The 19565-nt window shown below is 42.5% G+C and overlaps 1 protein-coding gene across 1 annotated transcript in view; it reads left to right on the forward strand.

Moving 5' to 3' along the window:
- Positions 1–19565, forward strand: part of patj (PATJ crumbs cell polarity complex component) — a 123797-nt gene that overhangs the window by 31261 nt on the left and 72971 nt on the right. Inside the window, exons 19-25 of the mRNA XM_079267124.1 lie at positions 5809–6021; positions 6117–6179; positions 12548–12862; positions 13727–13820; positions 14933–14996; positions 16545–16625; positions 16712–16783. Of these exons, the coding sequence (XP_079123250.1) occupies positions 5809–6021; positions 6117–6179; positions 12548–12862; positions 13727–13820; positions 14933–14996; positions 16545–16625; positions 16712–16783 (902 nt within the window). The remainder of the gene's footprint in view (positions 1–5808; positions 6022–6116; positions 6180–12547; positions 12863–13726; positions 13821–14932; positions 14997–16544; positions 16626–16711; positions 16784–19565) is intronic.

Genomic DNA, 19565 nt, shown 5'->3' on the forward strand with positions numbered 1-19565 from the left:
CATGCTGCTAATGTGGCTTCTCACTTTCCTTCATTTGCATCTCCCCTGCTCTTCTGAGGATGGAGGAGATGTATTTGCTCCACCTATAAGTTCTCGCCGTGAGCTCCTCCTCCGGTGTCTAAAAACATGTTCTCCAAACTCGAGGCCTGGCCTGGCATGGTAGCAAGCAAGCGTAATTTACATCAATCTTTAATTAAATTATGCCCCAGCATACAATGATGTTTTAGACAATAATTATCTTCAAAAATGTGAGCAATTGTCTGTTCCCCTGGTGTGTTATATACATGTTGTATAAGTCTTACTTTCCTTTCTAGTTTGAATTAACAAGGTCTTGGAACAAGGTCCTGACTCTGACATTTTCAGGCTCTTTTTGTTTAATTCCTGCACGTTTCCATTCTTTTAATAGTCCTTAATGAACAGTCTCCTCTCCGTGTTACGTCAGACACCTGCGTGTCCAAGTGTCCGTCTGCAGGACACTAAGTCCCAAGCTGCTCCTCAGGTCGCTACCAGCCGCTTCACAGCAGGCCACGGCTCCTGGCCGTCTCTGAGGATGGTTTCAATACAGAGGTCCAATTTCATGAATGTACATGGCGATAAAATCAAAAGAAATAATATTAAAGTCATCATCCAAACTGTAGAAGACACTTAAATAAAGAAGCAGCATTGTTCTCCTATAGGACGACTGTGACTCGGAGGTAGAGCGCGTCTCCTTCCCATCGGAAAATCTCCGCTTCCATCCCACAGCTCCTCCGGTCCATATGTGGGCCAGACTCTGAATTAGTTTAGAGTCCTGAAGGCGCCTCGCAGCGCATGAACGTGTGTGTGTGTGTGAATGGGTGAATGTTGACATGTAGCAGAGAACGCTTTGAGTGGTCGGAAGCTAGAAAGGTGCTGTGCAAAAGAAAGTGAGTACTAACTTCTATAGTAGCCTCCAGGGTCCTCCAGCCCTAAGATGGGGCGTTTTAGGTCCAGAGGCTGACAGGAAACACTCAGACAGTGACTAAGAGGAACAGTTTTAAACGAGACGGGTGACATATGGGCAGACAGACGGATATATAGATGGTTGGTTGTACTTGTACTCGAGTTCCCGTCGTGAGTACAGAGCGCAGTGTTGTAGAGCTGAGCTCTTAACACCTTAACTCTGAACAGGATGTCTTAAAAAATGAGCAGGTGGACTGTGGTGAGACCTCATTTGTAGGATTTGTTTGAATAAATAATTTCAGCTATTGCAGTTGAATGTAAATACTTCCTTAAATGGACAGTTTATCCAAATCATAAAAAAACTAATTTCTGTTTGTTTTTAACTTTCTGTTGGTGTCCCGGTATCGGCTGCTAATTCTTCTTCTGCTGCTTCAAAGCAAAAAGAACTGCATAGAATAAAGTTTTCAATGTTTTAAATGAAAACTCTCCAGCAATGTGTGTTGAAGTGATCCACAGTGTGACGGTGGAGTCTGATTTTGCACTGATCTCATGTATCACAGTTCATTCAGTCTCTATAGGTCAACACTCTCGTACCGAACAGCCAATCAGAAACCACATACTGATTTCTTGACCTCATAAATGATGTCATTGTGGGTGTGTGGGTGTCATGGCTGGTTGGTCTTGGCTTTAGCTTCAGATCTGGACAAAGCAGCCTGTGTTCAGAGACCAGCTGGAACCAACACACACACACGTCTGACTGCTACACTTGTGAGGACCCTCTTTGACATGATACATTTACTATCTGTAACGTTAATCTTAACCAAGTTTTACTCGCAAAAAAGCCTAAAACTACTTTTCTAAACTTTCTAAAGTTCAGCAGACTTGTTATAATGTTATAAAATGTTATAAAATATCTCGCACACAAAATAGAGAACATGAAATGTCTCGAATGTCTTCTATGATGTTCCCATTTCAAAAATGTCCTCTCCTAAAAAACTCATAAAATATAGGCTCTAATTCAAAAATATCTCACACAAAATTAAAAAAATACAATCTATGTTTCACTTTCAAACATCCTCTTTTCTTCTAAACTGTCCTGACTTTCTACAGTTCAAGTTTATTGATCAAGTTTCATCAAGTTATTATGGGAACCAATACGACCTTTGAGAAATCACTTCTGCACTCAGTTTTCTTTTCTTAATCATGTATACGAGATATCTGATTTCCATACAGGACATCACTGACATAAAAATATGTCAATACACAAAGGGAAAAATTAACATTATTTCAGATTTGTCCTCACTTTAACAACGTCCTAATTTTCCAAAGTTGTCCTCACTTTCGTCTCTTAAATTAGCAAAAGCAAAAATAACGGATATCATTCTTACTTTCCGAGAATATCCTCACTTTACAAAAAATATACTTTTTCTAAAACAAGTGGACCCTTTCTCTCACTTACGTAACCACGGAACCCTCGGTGTTCTGCAGCAACCTTTTCCTAATCAGCACATAAACAAGAAACTCATATGAGATATATATGTTATCAAATATCTTACACGCAAAACTGGAAGAAAAAAGGACAATTCAGTAAATATAAATGAAATACATAGTTTTATATTCATCTTTCCTCCACATTTAAAGTGCATATGATTTGAAAAGAAAAGTAAAAATAATCAGTTTCTGACTGCTGCATTTCACCTCAGAGTGAAACCGACGCCACAATTTTCTCCAAAAAAAAAAGAAGCAACTTCTCTCCCTCTCTTTCCTCTATATCTCTCGCCCAAGGGCATGTCGGTCCAGTGTTCCTGCCAAAGTGTTTCCTGTTACTGACTCTCCGGCTGTCAGAGTCGAGTGAAAGATGGCTGGAGGCAATAAGTGAAGAGCTGGTCTGTCTGTCTGTCTGTCTGGACTCAGGCAGATAGTTTCCACTAAAACCTGACACCTTTACAACGGGACCAGTTTCATACCTCAAAACTCAGTTTTCTCCCAAGAGAAACGCAACACATGCAGGTCTACTAGAGCACAAAACATTTTTAATTTTAATTCTAGAAAATGTGGAGTTCATAGATTTACATATTTTCTTGAACATCTCAGCTCAACTTAAAGGATCCCTGTGCAGTTTTTCACCTCGAGTAGTGCTTAGAGCAGCACTTTTATAAGGAAGTCCTTCACTAATTTCCAAATCATACTTTTTTCTTTTTCATTTAAGCTCTTACTGCAGCTGTCCTGACAAAGTATGTGCTGTTTCATGCAGTATCTTTTCAATTGGCACATACTACATCGCTATAACCAACGACTCTTTATAAGAAGTGGACGTTGTCGCTGTGACGTTACCCATTGGTTTTTGGACTGCCGTTTTGAAGCCTTGAGTTCAGCATGTTGGCCGTCGGCATCTTGGCTTTTTGCAACCAGAAGCGACACGAGAGGGTGGAGCTAAGTACAACTGATAAGAATTTTAGGCAACCAAAATGTTACAGATGCGGACAACTCCCAGACTGGACAAACGCTGTGGTAGCAACCATGGTAGCCCCGCCCTAAAGCATCCCCTGCTTTATGGTCTATTTCACTCTAAATGGACCATCATTTACTAAATGAACATCATGCTGTATTGAAGAAGACTTGAAACTAGAGATTGAGACCATAAACTCATGTTTACAATGTTTACAGAGGGAATAAATAAAGTGAGAAGTAGAGTCATTCTCTCATAGACTTCTATACAACCAGAGGAGTCGCCCCCTGCTGGTCAGTAGAGAGAATGCAGGTTTAAGGAACTTCCGCATTGGCCTCACTTTTCAGATGCAGAGGTTGCCCCCTGGTCATGTCATTGCAACTTGAACTTTGACCCTTTTGTTCATATATCCCCTGCGCAAAGGATTGTGGGTCAGCATAGCCAGAGATGCATGCTGGCTTGAATACTGCAGAAGGACATCCTGGTATTTCTGCCATACTGAATAGTATTGATGTTGGAAAGCACAGCACGTTTTTTGTGCATGATGTACTACACATTCTTGCCAATCAACAGGTCCCCTATATTTTAACTTCTGCCCTTTTAAGTTTTAGATTTAGATAAGGGTTGATGTCAGGGCTCCGTGCACACCAGTCAAGTTCTTCTACACCAAACTGGGAAAAGCATTTCTTCATGGAGCTGGCTTTGTGTCACGTTGAAGCTGAAAAGAAACAAACACAATACAACTTCCATCAAATGCAGGAGCATTAAGATTTGCCTTCAATTGAACTAAGAGCAGGAAAACAAGACCCAGATTATGTAGACAGGAGTGTTCGTAGACTTTTAGCCTTAAAGTTTATATTTTTTGTGAGAAAATGGAGAAAAAAAAGTATGGGAAGTTTGTTCTTCATATTAGTAACACTTCAGAGTCCCTGAAAGGTCTTGAGTATGTTTAGAATAAAAATGTAAAGTCTAAAGTTCACTCTCAAAGTTCCTAAAATACTTATTTCCTTAACAGAGTTTCATTCTAACTGGCATCATAAAGGTCTTAACAACTTTGTGAAGACACTCTGCAACCTACATATATGTAAAATAAATAAAAAAACTCCTCATTGTTATATGCGTATGAGTAGTCAACCGTGGAAACATTTCACTACTTTTGGCAAAGTGCATTTTTAATTTCCTTATTTTTCCCTCTCGCACTTTCTCCTACATTTCTGATAACTGCACTTTTTTTTTTTTTTTTTGACAGCAGAGGCCTTTTCTTTTTCCAGAGGATCTTGTAGGAGTGAAGGACTTGAGTTCTGACTCCTCTCCACCTGTAGCCATGTTGTTCGGTCTAAAAATACAGCTGGGCTTTGTTCTGGCAGCCTGAAACTTGGCACGGCAGCTCGTGCTGCAGCGCGGGCGGTGCCCAGGGTTCAGCGCAGGGGAATTTACAAAATGTACATCCGCTCTAACCAGGAGAAGTATTATAGTTGGCATATGAATCTCTGAGGGCTTTGGATCCGCGGAAGGACCGGGCCGTCCTCCTGGTTACGCAGGTTAAACAGACGTGGGCTTGTTTGTGGAGTTCACTTTACTTTTGGACAAAGTTAGAGGATTACTAGAAAAGTGCAGATCTCCGCCAGGTGTGTCTGAACTGGGAGTGCAGGCGTGACAGTAGTGGAATGATGGGGACAATATTATTGCATAAATAATTCATTGTCAAAGCATCCTAACCCCGGTTCTTGTTTTTAAGTCCTGAAACTGAAACTTCTCCAGTGTCACTGTGAACAGTTTCAACATTTCAATTTGCCTCCAAAAATCTCGTATTTTTTCCTTCTTGCATCCACCCTTCTCTTCAGTCTCTGATTGTCTCTAGTTGGCACGTGTTTGACCTTTTGACCTCCTAACTGGAAGCCTATTCTCCCCTCTGCATGTTTGTGTGTTGTTGTTGTGGTCTCGTTTCTCTGGTCTCTGTCTCCCCCTGCCTGTCTCTCTGCTGCCTTGCCTTCCTGTCTCTCTTTGCTGAGACTCAGTCTGAATGATGGGACAATAACCGTCTCCCTCTCTCCGACTGTCTCTCCTGTGTGGGGGGCTTCCTCACAACTCTTGAGCTCTTATCACACAGTCAAACCAGTAACAAAGACATTTCAGGACTATATGAACAGAAAATGGACATAAAATGCCCAAAAGTAATGTAAAAATAATAAACTGTTAACATTAAAAAGATGACACGTTGGAAATAACATGATGTGCTTGCATTAATAACAAGTTTAAAGGATAATGTTTTGAGAAGTGATTTAAAAGATGTCACTGGTTCTGCAAGAACTCTGATCCTCATGCAGAGCTCCCAGGCCTGATGTGATCGTGTCTTTGAAGGCGTCTGTCTCAGGTATTGAAAGCGCTGAGCGTTGGTAAATGACTAACGTTATTGTGTTTTTTGGCTCTCTCTGCAGGACCCGCTGGATCCCGGTCGGTGCGTGATGGTGATCCGGTCTCTGGTCCCCGGTGGCTCGGCGGAGCGCCACAGCGGTTTGCTCCCCGGGGACCAGCTGGTGTCGGTCAACCAGACCCAGCTGGACCCGCTGACCCTGGACCAGGCCTTGGAGGTCCTGAAGTCTGCCCCGCCCGGCACAGTCCGCCTGGGCATCCGCAAGCCTCTGTCTGTGGTACGTCTGCTCCACCTTCTGGTTTCTCATGAATGAAGATTTTTGTTCTTCAGGTGCTGCTTCGTGTTGTTGATGAGTCTGAACTGTGTGTGCAGGTGCAGGGACCAGAGAGGATCAGCCAGGTGTATCTCAACAACACACAACTGCCCGTACCAAAGGTAACACACACACACTCACACATTTTATGACCCCCGTCCACATCCTTAAATAGTACTCAATAGTAGTCAACTAACCGGTCGTTTTGTCTATAAAATGTGAACACATGTCTATTAAGATAATATTAAATAACAATGAGCACTGAATAATCCGAATAGATTCAGTTTACAGTCACATATGACAAAGAAAAGCATCAAATCTGTATATTTGAGATGCTGGAACAAGAAACAAGAGAAAAAAAAACAGAGGACAAGTCCACAGATGTATACATTTTCTCTTTGAAGTTTAGCAGTGTTAGCCCGTGTCTGTCTGTCATTCTTGGTCACGCGGTGGTATTTCAGACGACAGTCTGTAATAATCCAGTGAAGTGGGAGCTGTCCCAGCTCCTGATCAATGCTTTTAGGAATGACGTGTTCAATGATAGCATGCAGCTGGTTTGCAAGCCTAAATACTTTCAGCCGTGACATGCGCGCCTTTCAACAGGGGAGGTTCATTCACGACCTCTGGATCGTTTTTTATCCCAAATACGTAGATTTTCTTTGTCGGACAGTCTTCACCAGCAAGAGGAACTAGCTGAGAATCAAAGGTCTTAGGAGGGACTGTGGTACTTTAAAGTACCATGCACACTCACACCGCACCTCTTTGACAAAAAGATTGACATTTATCCGGAGTCCTCATTTCATTTAATTACATATGAGACATTTGATTTAAATATCTTTAATGGACATTTTGTGTCATCAGCCCCGCTTGATTTGCATACATTGACGCATCAACAATTACTCGTGACTCACGCGGTTTGATTTTACGACTGTTGCATGTGATACAAGTCATGTAATCACATGACGTGACAGAGTGAAGATGCATAATCGATACAGACGTTGCGCTACCAATAAGTACGGGTCGGCTCACTGTGAGCCGATGTTTATCTCTCACACTCACATAGAGGGAGAGAGAGCAGCGAACCTGCATTCAAGCCCCTCAAGACATGTTTGTGATTTTGAGCTTTACAGAGAAAATTCATCCCTAACACCAGATCTCTCACAGAGAACAGAGACTGGTTCTCTCTCTCTCTCTCTCTGTCTATCTATCTATCTATCTATCTGTCTGTCTCTCTATCAAGTCACTCAAGACTAATTGGACTATTAAAATATTCTCCTCTCACATTATTCTCTTCCTTGCTGCCTCTTCCCTCCATCTCTCTCCATCTTCCACAGTTAAATCTCTCTCTCTCGCTCTCTCTCTCTCTCTCTCTCTCCCCCCTCCCTCTTAACTCACTTCAGTTTGCTTTATTGGTCTGGATATCAGACGCACAGCGCCGCCGAGGCCTTTGACTATCCAGAAAAACAAACCGAGAGATAAATAGACGTAAATAAATATGTGCAGCATGACGGGGAAATGGATGAAAAACGGATGCAGAGTTCAGACTGGTGATTTCATCTCTGTGGAAACATCCAGCAGGTTCAGGCTGAATTTCTCTCTCTGCCGTGACACAAAAGCTGGTAACTGATGGAAGAAAACCTGATGTGACAAATACTCCACTGTCAGAGAACATTATATGAAATGTGTTTTTGCTTATTGATTGTAACATCCCCTCTGGAGTTTTATTTACAGAAAGATGACAGGTGGCAAGAAATAGAGCCATCCAGGAAGTATAAGCTGTTAGTAGTTCGTAAATACGCCACTACAGATATACTGTGTATCTCAATACAGTTTCATGTTTTCCTCAGTTACATGCTGACTCTTCTACCAGAAGCCTCCACTATCACTTTCACTGAGTGTAGAGATAATAATCTGGCTGTAAAGATGTCTTATGAATCTTTTTTTTTTCGATCTTCATGTTGTAACTTTTGTAAACTTTGTAGGAGTTTTGGGGAAACCGTGCAGGTGGGAACTTGTGTTGCTTTCATAGATCGATGCTACTGGACCAATGAATTAGCCAATGAATGTGCCATCCGCAGTTTGGAGTCTCGGTTGCTATGAACTCTCGAAGTAACGTCTTTCTGCATTCAAATCTTTCTCTCTCCTTTTCTTTTCCATCTCACCTCTGCAGTCTTTCCTCCTCTTCCTTCATCGCTCCCTTCTCGCTTTCACCTCCTTTTTTCCCTCTATCATCTCTCTTCTCTTTCATCTCCTCCTCTCTTTCACCTTCTCTCACTCTCTCTCTCTCTCTCCCTCCTCTCCTTAATCTCTCCTCTCCCTCCTTTCTGTCTCTGCGAAGCTGCTGACTCAGCAGGATGGCTGGATGGTATAAAGTGCTCTATCAGCTCAACCAGCAGCATCTCTCTCTTAAGTGAGTCGGGGGGTGGAGAGGGAGGGGGGGGGGGGGTACTCTGAGGACACTTTGGTCCTCCAGCATCAGTACACTCAAGTACTGCGGGACTCTGAGGAAATACTACTGCAGTAGTGTTGTGTTGAGGACAGAGATGATCCTCCACGGCTCTTCTGTCCAAAGTGAAGCCTCTCTTTGGCGTTCGTCTTTGCTTTTCGTGTTTAGCAAAGCAAGCAGAACTCGAGACTGTTTGGCACAGTGTAAATGTTACAAATCGAGTATCATGAGCATTTCTTTCACACGGAAATCTGCAAAAAATGTGGATTCAGTTGACGAACTAAATTGTTATTAGATCCCCGTCCTGAGGGGATGTACATCTTAACAACTTGAAAGGACCAGATGCAAATATGGGTGGCATGAATTTGAATGCACAAGTTATTATCTTTTGAATGATATATATATATACACACACACACACACACACACACACACACACACACACACAGTCAGGGCCATAAGTATTTGGACTGTGACACAATTTTTCAAATTTTGCCTCTTTACACGACTCCAGTGGATTTTAAACTAATCAGTCACTATGTGGTTGAAGTGCAGACTTTCAGCTTTAATTCAATGGATACAACAAAAATATTACCGTACATGAACCGATATGGAATTACAGCCATTTTCACACAGCCCCCCACATTTTCAGAGGCTCAAAAGTAATTGGACAAACTCACATCATTGTGAATAGAATCATTATTCTTAATACTTGGAGTAAAATAATTTGCAGTCAATGACTGCCTGAAGTCTGGCACCATAGACATCACCAAACGCTGAGTTCCCTCCCTTGAGATGCTTTGCCTTTCTCTGCAGCCTCCTTCAGCTGCTGCTTGTTTGGGTCTTTCTGCCCTCAGTTTTATCTTCAGAAAGTAAAACGCCTGCTTCCTTGGGTTGAGAGCAGGTGACTGACTTGGCCATTGAAGAATATTCCATTCCTTTGCCTTGAGAAGCTCTTGTTATGTTCACAGTATGTTTTAGGTCATAATCCATCTGCACTGTGAAGCGCCGTCCAATCAGTTTTGTAGCATTAGTCTGAATCTGAGCAGATAGTTTAGCCGTAAACACCTTTTAAAATCATCCTGCTGCTTCTATGAGCTGTGACATCACCAATGAACACCAGTGACCCTGTTCCATTGGCAGCCATACATGCCCATCCAAAGCACTGCCTCCACCATGTCAGACAGATGATGTGGTTTGCTTCAGATCATGAGCCGTTCCTTTCCTTCTCCACACTTTTCTCTTCCCATCATTCTGGTACAAGTTCATCTTGGTTTCATCTGTCCAAAGAACACTTTTCCCAAACTGGTCAGGCTTTTTCAGATGTTTTCTGTTAAAGTCTCATCAGGCCTTCCAGTTCTTCAGTGTCACCACTGTTAACAAACCATCAGTCAGACAGCAGACACATTAGGATTGGCTAATTAAACAGTTTGGTATGTTCTTAAAAAGAAGGACTTCACTGGCAAGCTCACCAACACCAAAAGGCAGAGAAGACCACGGAAGACATGCTGGTGAAGAAAAACCCTTCATAACGTCTACTGAAGTCAAGAACACTCTGGAGGAGGTAGAGTGCCATTGTCAAAGTCTACAATCAAGAGACACCTTCAACAATCTAAATACAACAAGGTGCAAAGTGTTTTCAGCCTAATAATGGCCTCCTGCACTTGCATTGATACCTCTTTGGTTTCATGCTGAGAGTTCCACGGACCAGCTAATTTAACATTTTGAATCCTATTGTCGGCATCATTTGTCATGAAATAGAGACAGAACCGACCACATCTGGCCATGAAACCGTTTGTCATACAATTGTCCAATTACTTTTGAGTCTCTGAAAATGTGGGTAAAGAGGTCAAATTAGAAAAACGGTCACAGTTCAAATACTTCTGGCCCTGACCCTATGTTCTCTGATGTACTCTGCTGCGTACTGTACTCTGCTGTGTTACTTTCTGTCCTCCTGCAGTATCTGCTGTGCAGCCATTTTATTTCCTGTTTTATATGCAGCCCATTTGACTGAAGAGGGTTTTTTCACAGCCCACAGGTCTCTGATGGGTTTCCATAAAGACAGCCGGGTCGGCGCTGTCACTTCATCGTTCTCGGTCACGCCAGCCCGCTGACCAGAGAGAGACCCCCGTTACACATCCACACCTCGTTAACTTTTAGAGGTCATATGTAGAAGACTGCTGCTGCTGTAGTTACAGGCTGCGATTACATTATTCCGATCGTCTTTGTGCAGATAAAGAGCCGCAGCGAGTCACAGTTCAAATCCAGTCAAACAGGAATACAGGAGAGAAAACAACCATCTTTACGGGCCGCCAACAGCCGAGAGCTGTCGGACAACACAGTAACACCAACCATCAACTTTTACTCTGGTTGCTGTAAAAGAGCCGACATCGCCACTATGTTCACTCCGGGTCTTTTATTTGTTGATTTAATTGGTCGTCACCCACTTTGGACAGTTATCTGATTGCAGAAACGTTCCTGTCTCCGTTAACAGCTAAATAAACAAGAACATTAACTCAGGTGATTAACGAGGACAGGGGCCACTTCTTTGAGAACTCGTTATCTCTGGACGGTCTGGAGGATGTTTTTTCTTCAAATTAGGCGTAAACATCCACCTGGAGTCAAGAATGAAGTGATTCGATTTGGTGGTCAAAGGTCACCTCACGTCTGTCCCATTCTCATCAACGTGATGTCCCAGGAAGGCCTTAGGGGAAGTTCTTCAAATTTGCCACAAACTTCCATAAGACCTCAAGGATGAACTAATTAGAATTTGGTGGTCAAATGTCTCATACACACACAAATGTCTAATAGGATGAAAAGAGGAAATATATTGGGAGCGTTTCACTGACATGTTATGGATAAAATGAGCAAAGTAATCGGTAGATTAATAAGGTAAATAAGCATTAGTACAGATGCCATTTACACCTCAAGATTGTGGTTTAACTAGAAGTTTTTCAAGATCTAGATCAGGTTAATACCAGGTGGAGATTGTGTCTACAACACAACCAGGCACAAGAGCTAATCCCCACGATTTGAATGAGTGGCCCATAGATGACCACTGCAGTAAAACGAGTCCAGATCCCAGCATCCAGCAGCACACCGCCTCGCCGGAATGCTGCAGAGAGTCTGAAGCGACAGACCCGTCATCTCAACTGTCGTCATCGTCTAATGGCAGAGATATTAAATGACATCTTTTAATCTTATGAATATGAGGCCAGGCAGTCACGGCCAATACACATCAGTCTGCAGAACATCCTGTTAGCGTTATGAGCTCTCTGCCGCTGCTGCTGTCTGCTCCTCACCTCCATTATACGGCCGTGATGGGCCGGCTTCCCAGGCCCAAATTAAAAGAAGAGGAAAAGAGTCCTTGGCGATGTGGCCTCGTCCATGGAAATTAGCCTAAGTGTTGTCATTAATATTTCCCGGCGCGCGGGCTAATGTCTGCATCGTAATGTTAAGAACAGGATATCCCTTCAGTATCTGCTGAGGAAGGCTCTTTGGGGAGTTGGAGAAAACCTTTATGTGTTCAGAGATGAAGGCTAATGTTCAAAGTAAGTCAAGTTTTAGATTTAGTGTCGGGCTGCCTTTTTTCAGTTTAGTTCCTTTACCGAGGAGACGGTTCCAAGCTTCTGGGTCCTACAGTCTGACTCATTGAGGGAGTGCTTTCATTTACCTGACATCCAGGTTGTCCTAGATATACAAACAAACTGAAAAACAACCTCCAGTGGACTGATGGAGCTGTTTGGATGAGAGATGGTTTTTGTTTTCGGATTTTTCCCAAATTAGCTCTCAAATTTCCTCGGGCGCCGTCTCAGAGTGATGTTCTTCATGTGTTCCAAAGTCCATTTAAAGTATTAGGAAGAAGAAGAAACTGGTGAGAGTTGACAAGTGTCTGTTTTCATTGTCTTCCAACGGATGACTTGGTGTGTCAAGTGTTTTTACTTTCTGTCCTCCAGGTGACCTCTTACTCATTCAGACACCTTTGACCTTTGACCTTCCTCTTGTGGATTTTTGTTGTTGTTAAACTCTTTCTTTGTGTTTCAGGGTTTCGGCGACGGCTCCATCCTGCCAGAAGACCTTCGTCAGGAGGAGGAGGAGGAGGAAGACGAGGAGCCAGAACTTATCCTGGACGGAGGTCTGCCTCGCTACTCCTCCGTCTCTCTGGCCTCCGATCTCCTGCCTGTGGAGGAGGGCAGGGAGATGGCTGTGGACGAGGATTTGGAGGAAGAGGAGGAGGTGAAGACGAAGACGCAGGAGACAGTGGACAGTGGAGAGAGTGTGGGCTCCCTCCCTAAGAGACCACCTCCATCTTGGGAGGAGTGGAAGCTCACCTCCAGCTGGTCCAGTAGAGCAGAGGAGGTGAGGGTGTGGAGTGATGATGCACGTAAATATTTATTCTGCGCTGAGCGAGCCAGGTAGTGTTAGGGACGTCACTTCCCCGTTTTATAGTTGAAGCCGAACCGAAGCTTCACGTTTCCTGCAAATGTTTCAAATTATAAGTCAGGAAAGTGAGTACAAACAAGTTGTCTCGATGGCATCAAGATCTTTTATTTTGAAAGACCTTCTGCGGAGAAGAGAAACATGATGTGTCAGGTAGGAAATACAGGGGACGTAGAAATGGGAAAGACATGCAAAACAAAGACGTCTGAGTGGAATAAAACCAGGAACGTTGTGGTTTTATCAAAACGCTTATAAGTCACTAGAACGCTGCATCTCCTTCCATTTGAAGATCTCAAAACTTTACAAACTTGCAATTGGTATGAATGTCATTTATCTATTCTGCATGTTGTGTGTTTTAAACTGTATTTGTTTTGTCTGCTTTATATTGTTTACCGGTATACGTTTCTTGTACACAGGTCTCTCTGAAATTGACCTGTTTTATCTTTTACTTTGAAACACTTGCAGGAAACATTAAGCTTAAGTGACCGTGCATTGCAATCAAAAAAGGTCAAAGTCGTGACAGGAATTAGTAAGTGACAGAAAATAGTGTTTGTCGACATGACTCTGTTGTTGCACTTTTTATTTAATTTAGCACATTTTACTACATTCTTTACATTTTTACTTTATTTGAGAAATTACTTTATTTACACATCAGTGTTTCCGCACACATTTTGGAGTAACATGCCGCAATTTCTCATTGGTATATTGATCCTTCCTTTCTGATATTGCAATTTAATGTGACAATTTTTCCAAATGATTTGTATTCATTGTTTGTGTTTTCAGAAGCAGGAAGAGCTCAGCGAGAGAGAAGAGGAGGAGGAAGACCAGCTGAGATCAGACCACGACAGCATTGTGTCCATAGGAAACCTCATTGTTGGTGAGAAAGAGAATTTTAAATCATACACAAAGATGTTTGTTCCAGAAGGCCGTAGAGCCGCTGCATGAAGGTGATATTCTTTGCAAAAGTTTTGTTTGCGACTCCAATTGATTTTAAGATACATACATAAAGAACATACCTGCAAGTCTATAGACTTTAAATATCCAAACCAAAGAACATTGATTCTATAGTCTAGGGTAGATACAGATCAAATCTACAACTAAAACTACAGTAAAACCGTTAATTGAGTCTACTTTGAGAAGCTTACCGAATACATAACCCTAAGCTTTCTACCATAAAGTGTTAGAGTTTTTATTTTGTTACCGCAGAATGATTTGATCAGAGAAGAAGACACCCTGTTGTGTTGAGATCACAAGACAACAAAGCGTTATAGATTATGACATGAGTGTGATAGATAACAAGTTCAGATGTCACTGTATTTGCATTTGTGTGGTGCACCTGATATGTGGTGTCCAATGCTGCGATGCCACACAGTGCTGCAAGTGTGCATCGAACTTTCAAAATAAAAGAGGAGAGAAAGAAAAGGGGCGATGGCATCCAGCTGTTTTTGTTTAATGCACATTTTCATTTTGTCCATAAAAACAGCTGCATGGAAAAAAACGCAAGTTGTTTGTGTGGATAAAAGTAGTTTGCTGAATAAATGATGATGTCCAAATAGCATTAACTTCCAGTGAAGAGCTGACAGATCAGATCTGTGTGGAGCGATGAGGAGACTGTAACCGTCCTCACATCGAAACAGAAATCATGTTCTCCAGCTGGTTTTCCTTCATTTGACTCTTTTAGTTCTTCTTCTGCAGTGCTTTAATTAGCTCCAGCAGCTCTTTATCTCCATCAACACATTCAACTTATATTCACATCACACTAGTGGGCAGAAACAAGCATTCGATCAAATCATTCATTCCTTTTATTTTGCAGATGTTTTTGTAAGGGTGATTGGAATTTGCAATAATATAGATGGAAACATGCGGCAGAGGTAGAGAGGGTGTGTGTTTGACATCCTGCTGATCTGACTTTACTAATATAGTGTGTGTGTGTGTGTGTGTGTGTGTGCGTGTGTGTGTGTGTGTGTGTGTGTGCGTGTGCGTGTGCAGGTATTTCAGAATCCAGAGACAGTGAAGCAGACTCTGAACTCACGCTGACAGACACCGACACAGAGTCAGTATCTACTGCACCTCCCCATCCACCCTCTCCTCTCTCTCTTCCCCTTGCTTTCAATAAGTCACCTCCTCTTTGTCCTCTCTCTCTTCCCCTTGCTTTCAATAAGTCACCTCCTAATTGTCCTCTCTCTTCCCCTTGCTGTCCCTCAGTCACCTCCTACTTGTCCTTCTCTGTCTCTTCCCCCTTGCTGTCCCTCCATCACCTTTTTGTCTGCTCCCCTTACTATCTCCTCTGTCATCTCCTCTTACTCCTCCTCTCCATCTCCTCCTCTGTTGTCTCTGTGTCTCCTTGTGGTTACACATGTCATGGTAAACTGGTGTATACTGTATGTGTGTCACACTGAGCATCTAGTTTGTTCTCGTCAATCCGATTTTTCCTTGAGAATCATATAAATCAAACATCACTGAACCATTTTCTTATTAAAGTCTTATTACTTATGCCGTGTTCACACCAAACGCTGCGCGAATAATTTGCACGAGTAGATTACATACAAAGTCTATACACAGACACGATGAGACTGGAGTGAGATGAGTCAGCGTTGAGATGATCCCCCTGTCATCACTGACGTCCTGCCGTTGTTGAATCAGGAAACAAATACTGTAGCCGTCTGTGTTCACCCAGAGCTCTACGATACCTCATATTAGTAGAGACCAAACTATGGGTATAAATGTATGTGTGTAAACCATATGGTACAAACAATGAAAAAAACGCTTCCGTATTTACGCCGAGATGATGTTATTTTGAGTGTTGATGGAGCAAAGTTGATAACGGCTTTCAGGGCGATAAGCCACGCCCCCTCGCTGGTGCATCTAGCGCAGATGGCACGAATCACGCAAATGACCACAAATGATCCCCCGCCAGTCGTTTGGTGTGAACACGGCATAACAGACGTCTTTATTTATTATCTTTCATTTCAAGTGGGGGATGAGCCATAAATATATGCCGTTTTACTTTAGGATGTTTTCTGCGAGATCAATTAATAGTCTTCATGAAGTAACACACGGTGAATCCTGTTGTGAACTTCATTGTAAAGGAGAACTGGTTCTGAAATGACTTATCTGGTCATTGGTGATTTTAAAGGGTCAATGGTCGTAACAGTTTCAAGTAAAATTGTAATTGATATAAAGACATTTCTCATTTCTATTTAAAAACCAAACCTGCAATGTGTGAAAGATGTTCCCTCAGAATATTTCACATCAGAATGTCAGAGATTTGAGTTAGTATATGTTTGTTATTATCAGTTTAGACGCAGTAATTGTCTATCATGATATCTCGAGATATGATATTATCACAACAGACGTGAAATGATCGTATTTAATTTTCAAATTTGAAGGTTTATCCATATTTGTCTTTGCCATATTGTTATGGCTGCACAAATCTATCTGATGGCAATATATGCTACGTATTCTATTTCCCATCTCGTCGGCTTATTATGCTCGATCTGCTCCCAATTTCAGCATCTCCGTAACTGATTATAAGACAGAAATCCCACCAACGGTCAACGGGTGAAAAATGTTTTTTCTTGTCTTCTCTCTCTCCGTGGAGGTCCGTCAGGACGGTTGACACTGAAAGAAGGAAGAGGCGGAGCCAGGGAGGAGCCTTTCTACCAATCAGAGGAGACCACGGGTGAGGAGACCTGCTTCATCTGCAGCACCTCCAGTTAGAATGAGCCCGCAGAATCCCTGTAGCTAACTCTTTGTGTGCGTTCACAGCGATCTTCCTGAAAGAGAGGAGGGCGAGGGAGAGGAAACGCCGGCCTTCAGTCACTGGGGACCCCCCCGCAGGTAACACGCACGCACATAACCAGCGTGGCGTTTGTTTTATAACAGCTTGAATGACACGACCAAAGATTTTGGGGCTTTTATTGTACACACGTTGTATTCGCAGCCGTTTGGAGGCATAAACACAGAGCTGAGTTGTTTATTGTTTGACTTTTCCCAGAATCCACATTTTAAAATATGCAAAAAGAGTCAACATTTTTACATGAATGAATGAATGAATTTTATTTATATAGCGCTTTTCACAGACAGTAGTATCACAAAGTGCTTAACAGAGCAGACATTTAAAAGCATAAAAAACAAAATGTGACCCTAGGGTCAATAAATTATCTACACAGAGAAAATAAAAAAATAAAATAAAAAATAATAAAAAATAAAATAAAAATGTAAAACATATTTTAAGAGCAGGTCTAGGACATGGGTTTACTTTTACACAAACGCCAGCCTAAAGAGGTGGGTTTTGAGCTGGCTTTTAAAAGTATCCACAGTATCTGCGAGGCGCAGAGTTGCAGGCAGAGCATTCCAGAGCCTCGGGGCCACTGCCTCAAAGGCTCGGTCACCACGGGTCTTAAATCGTGTGCGTGGGACTGACAGAAGACCTAGAGCATTTGACCTGAGACTGCGGGCGGGTGAATAGGGGCGAAGTAGATCAGCTACATAAGCCGGAGCCTGACCGTGAAGTGCTCTGTAAGTGATGGTGAGAATTTTAAAGTGTATCCTAGATGCTACAGGAAGCCAGTGGAGAGATCGGAGTACGGGGGTGATGTGAGACCGTCGATTTGTCCTGGTGAGTAATCTAGCGGCAGCATTTTGGATGACCTGCAGATGGTTAAGAGCAGATACACTGAGTGATGGGAAAAGTGAGTTGCAGTAGTCAATGCGTGAAGAGATAAATGTGTGTATGATCATCTCTAATTCAGCTGTTGATACTACAGATCTCAGTTTACTGATATTTCTGAAATGGAAGAAACATGACCTGGACAGCTGCTTAACATGAGGGTCAAATGACATGGAGCGATCAAAGAAAATCCCAAGATTGCGCAGGTTGCAATGGGCAGCAGAGGAGAGTGGACTAATAATCTGCCTGATCATGGGGACAAACTCCTCTGGAGCAATAACTAGGACCTCCGTCTTAGAGTCATTGAGTTGTAAGCAGTTTTCTGCCGTCCAGTCTCTGATGGCATTAACACAGTCCAGGAGCCTAGTTAATGTGAATGCCTCGCTGGGTTTGAATGACAGATGGAGTTGGATGTCGTCTGCATATAAGTGATGGGACACATTATAGCTTTTTATGATCGGTCCCAAAGGTAACAGATAAAGGGAAAATAACAGAGGCCCCAGAACCGAGCCCTGCGGTACACCACAAGACAGTGGAGAGGTAACAGACACAAAAGCACCCACAGAGACATTGAAACTTCTGTCATTGAGGTAAGATGTAAACCAGTCTAACGCTATGCCAGTTATGCCCACCCAATCACGTAGCCTCTTAATCAGGATGTCATGGTCTATAGTGTCAAATGCAGAACTGAGGTCCAGAAGAACTAACACAGAGCAGTCACCTGCATCAGCACACATGAGAATGTCATTTGAAACCCTCAGGAGAGCGGTTTCAGTAGTGTTGCTTACGAAACCCAGACTGGAACTTGTCGTACATGTTGTGCCTCTCCAGTGCAGCAGTAAGTTGTTTGGCCACCACTTTCTCTAAAATTTTGGACAAGAAAGGCAGTTTTGATATGGGCCTGTAGTTCATGGGCAAAGCTGGATCTAAGTTAGGTTTCTTTAATATCGGCTGGATAGTGGCATGTTTGAAATAGGAAGGGACAATTCCTGTAGACAATGAGGAATTGACAATAGATGTTACTGCAGGGCCAATAGTTAGCAGAACCTTCTTAAATAGAGAGGATGGAATTATATCCAGAGGGCAAGATGATGGCTTTGTTTTGTTAATTAAGTCCATCAGGTCTTGAAGGCTGATAGACTAGAAAGAGTCCAGAACAGCAGGGGATTGCGAGGAGCTACAAGTAGATGAACAGATCCCAGGCTGAATGCCAGACCTAATACCTGTTACCTTATCAATAAAATAGATCAGGAATTTGTTGCAATCGTCAACAGAATAGCATGGTAATGTAGAGACAGACGGTGAAACAATTCCTTTAATTGTGTCAAACAGAATCTTGGGATTTCTCTTTGAAGAAGAGATTAGGTTGGCAAAATAAGCAGTTCTAGCTTCCTTTACTCCAGTATACGGTAAAGAGTACAATAACATCAAAACCCCTTCATGTGCAAAACATTAAAAAACAAATTAGAACAATTAAAATCATTGAACAGACAAACTTCAATAATCTCAGTTCATCTAAACATTCATTATGCAAAACAATAGTTTTGGGCTTTATTTTCCAGGCCTCTCTTTAAACTGCTTCTTAAATCTTCTGTTGTTGAGTCTTTAGATATAACACACAGCAGACTGTCCCACTGAGATATGGCTCTATTCATTACTGTTTTCATAGCCTTGGCCTCCTCACCTGCCTTGTTTGATAGCTGTGTGTTTTACCTCCTCTGTGGAGTCTACTTGAATGTTTTAATCACAGCTCAAATGTTCAGTTGTGACTCATGTCCAGTCACTGAGGTCCATCTCTCCAACGGAGCCAAACCGCACAGGGAGAAACGTAACACGCGTTTGGGTCCCAAGCGTTTAGCCTGTCATCAACACAGACGCTTAATCAAGACTCACTCTGTCAGTCATAGACTATCCACCGGAGCTCCACATCCACCATCGCCTCCTTTTTCC

The sequence above is a fragment of the Melanostigma gelatinosum genome (assembly GCF_949748355.1).
Source record: "Melanostigma gelatinosum genome assembly, chromosome: 4".
Taxonomy (NCBI): domain Eukaryota; kingdom Metazoa; phylum Chordata; class Actinopteri; order Perciformes; family Zoarcidae; genus Melanostigma; species Melanostigma gelatinosum.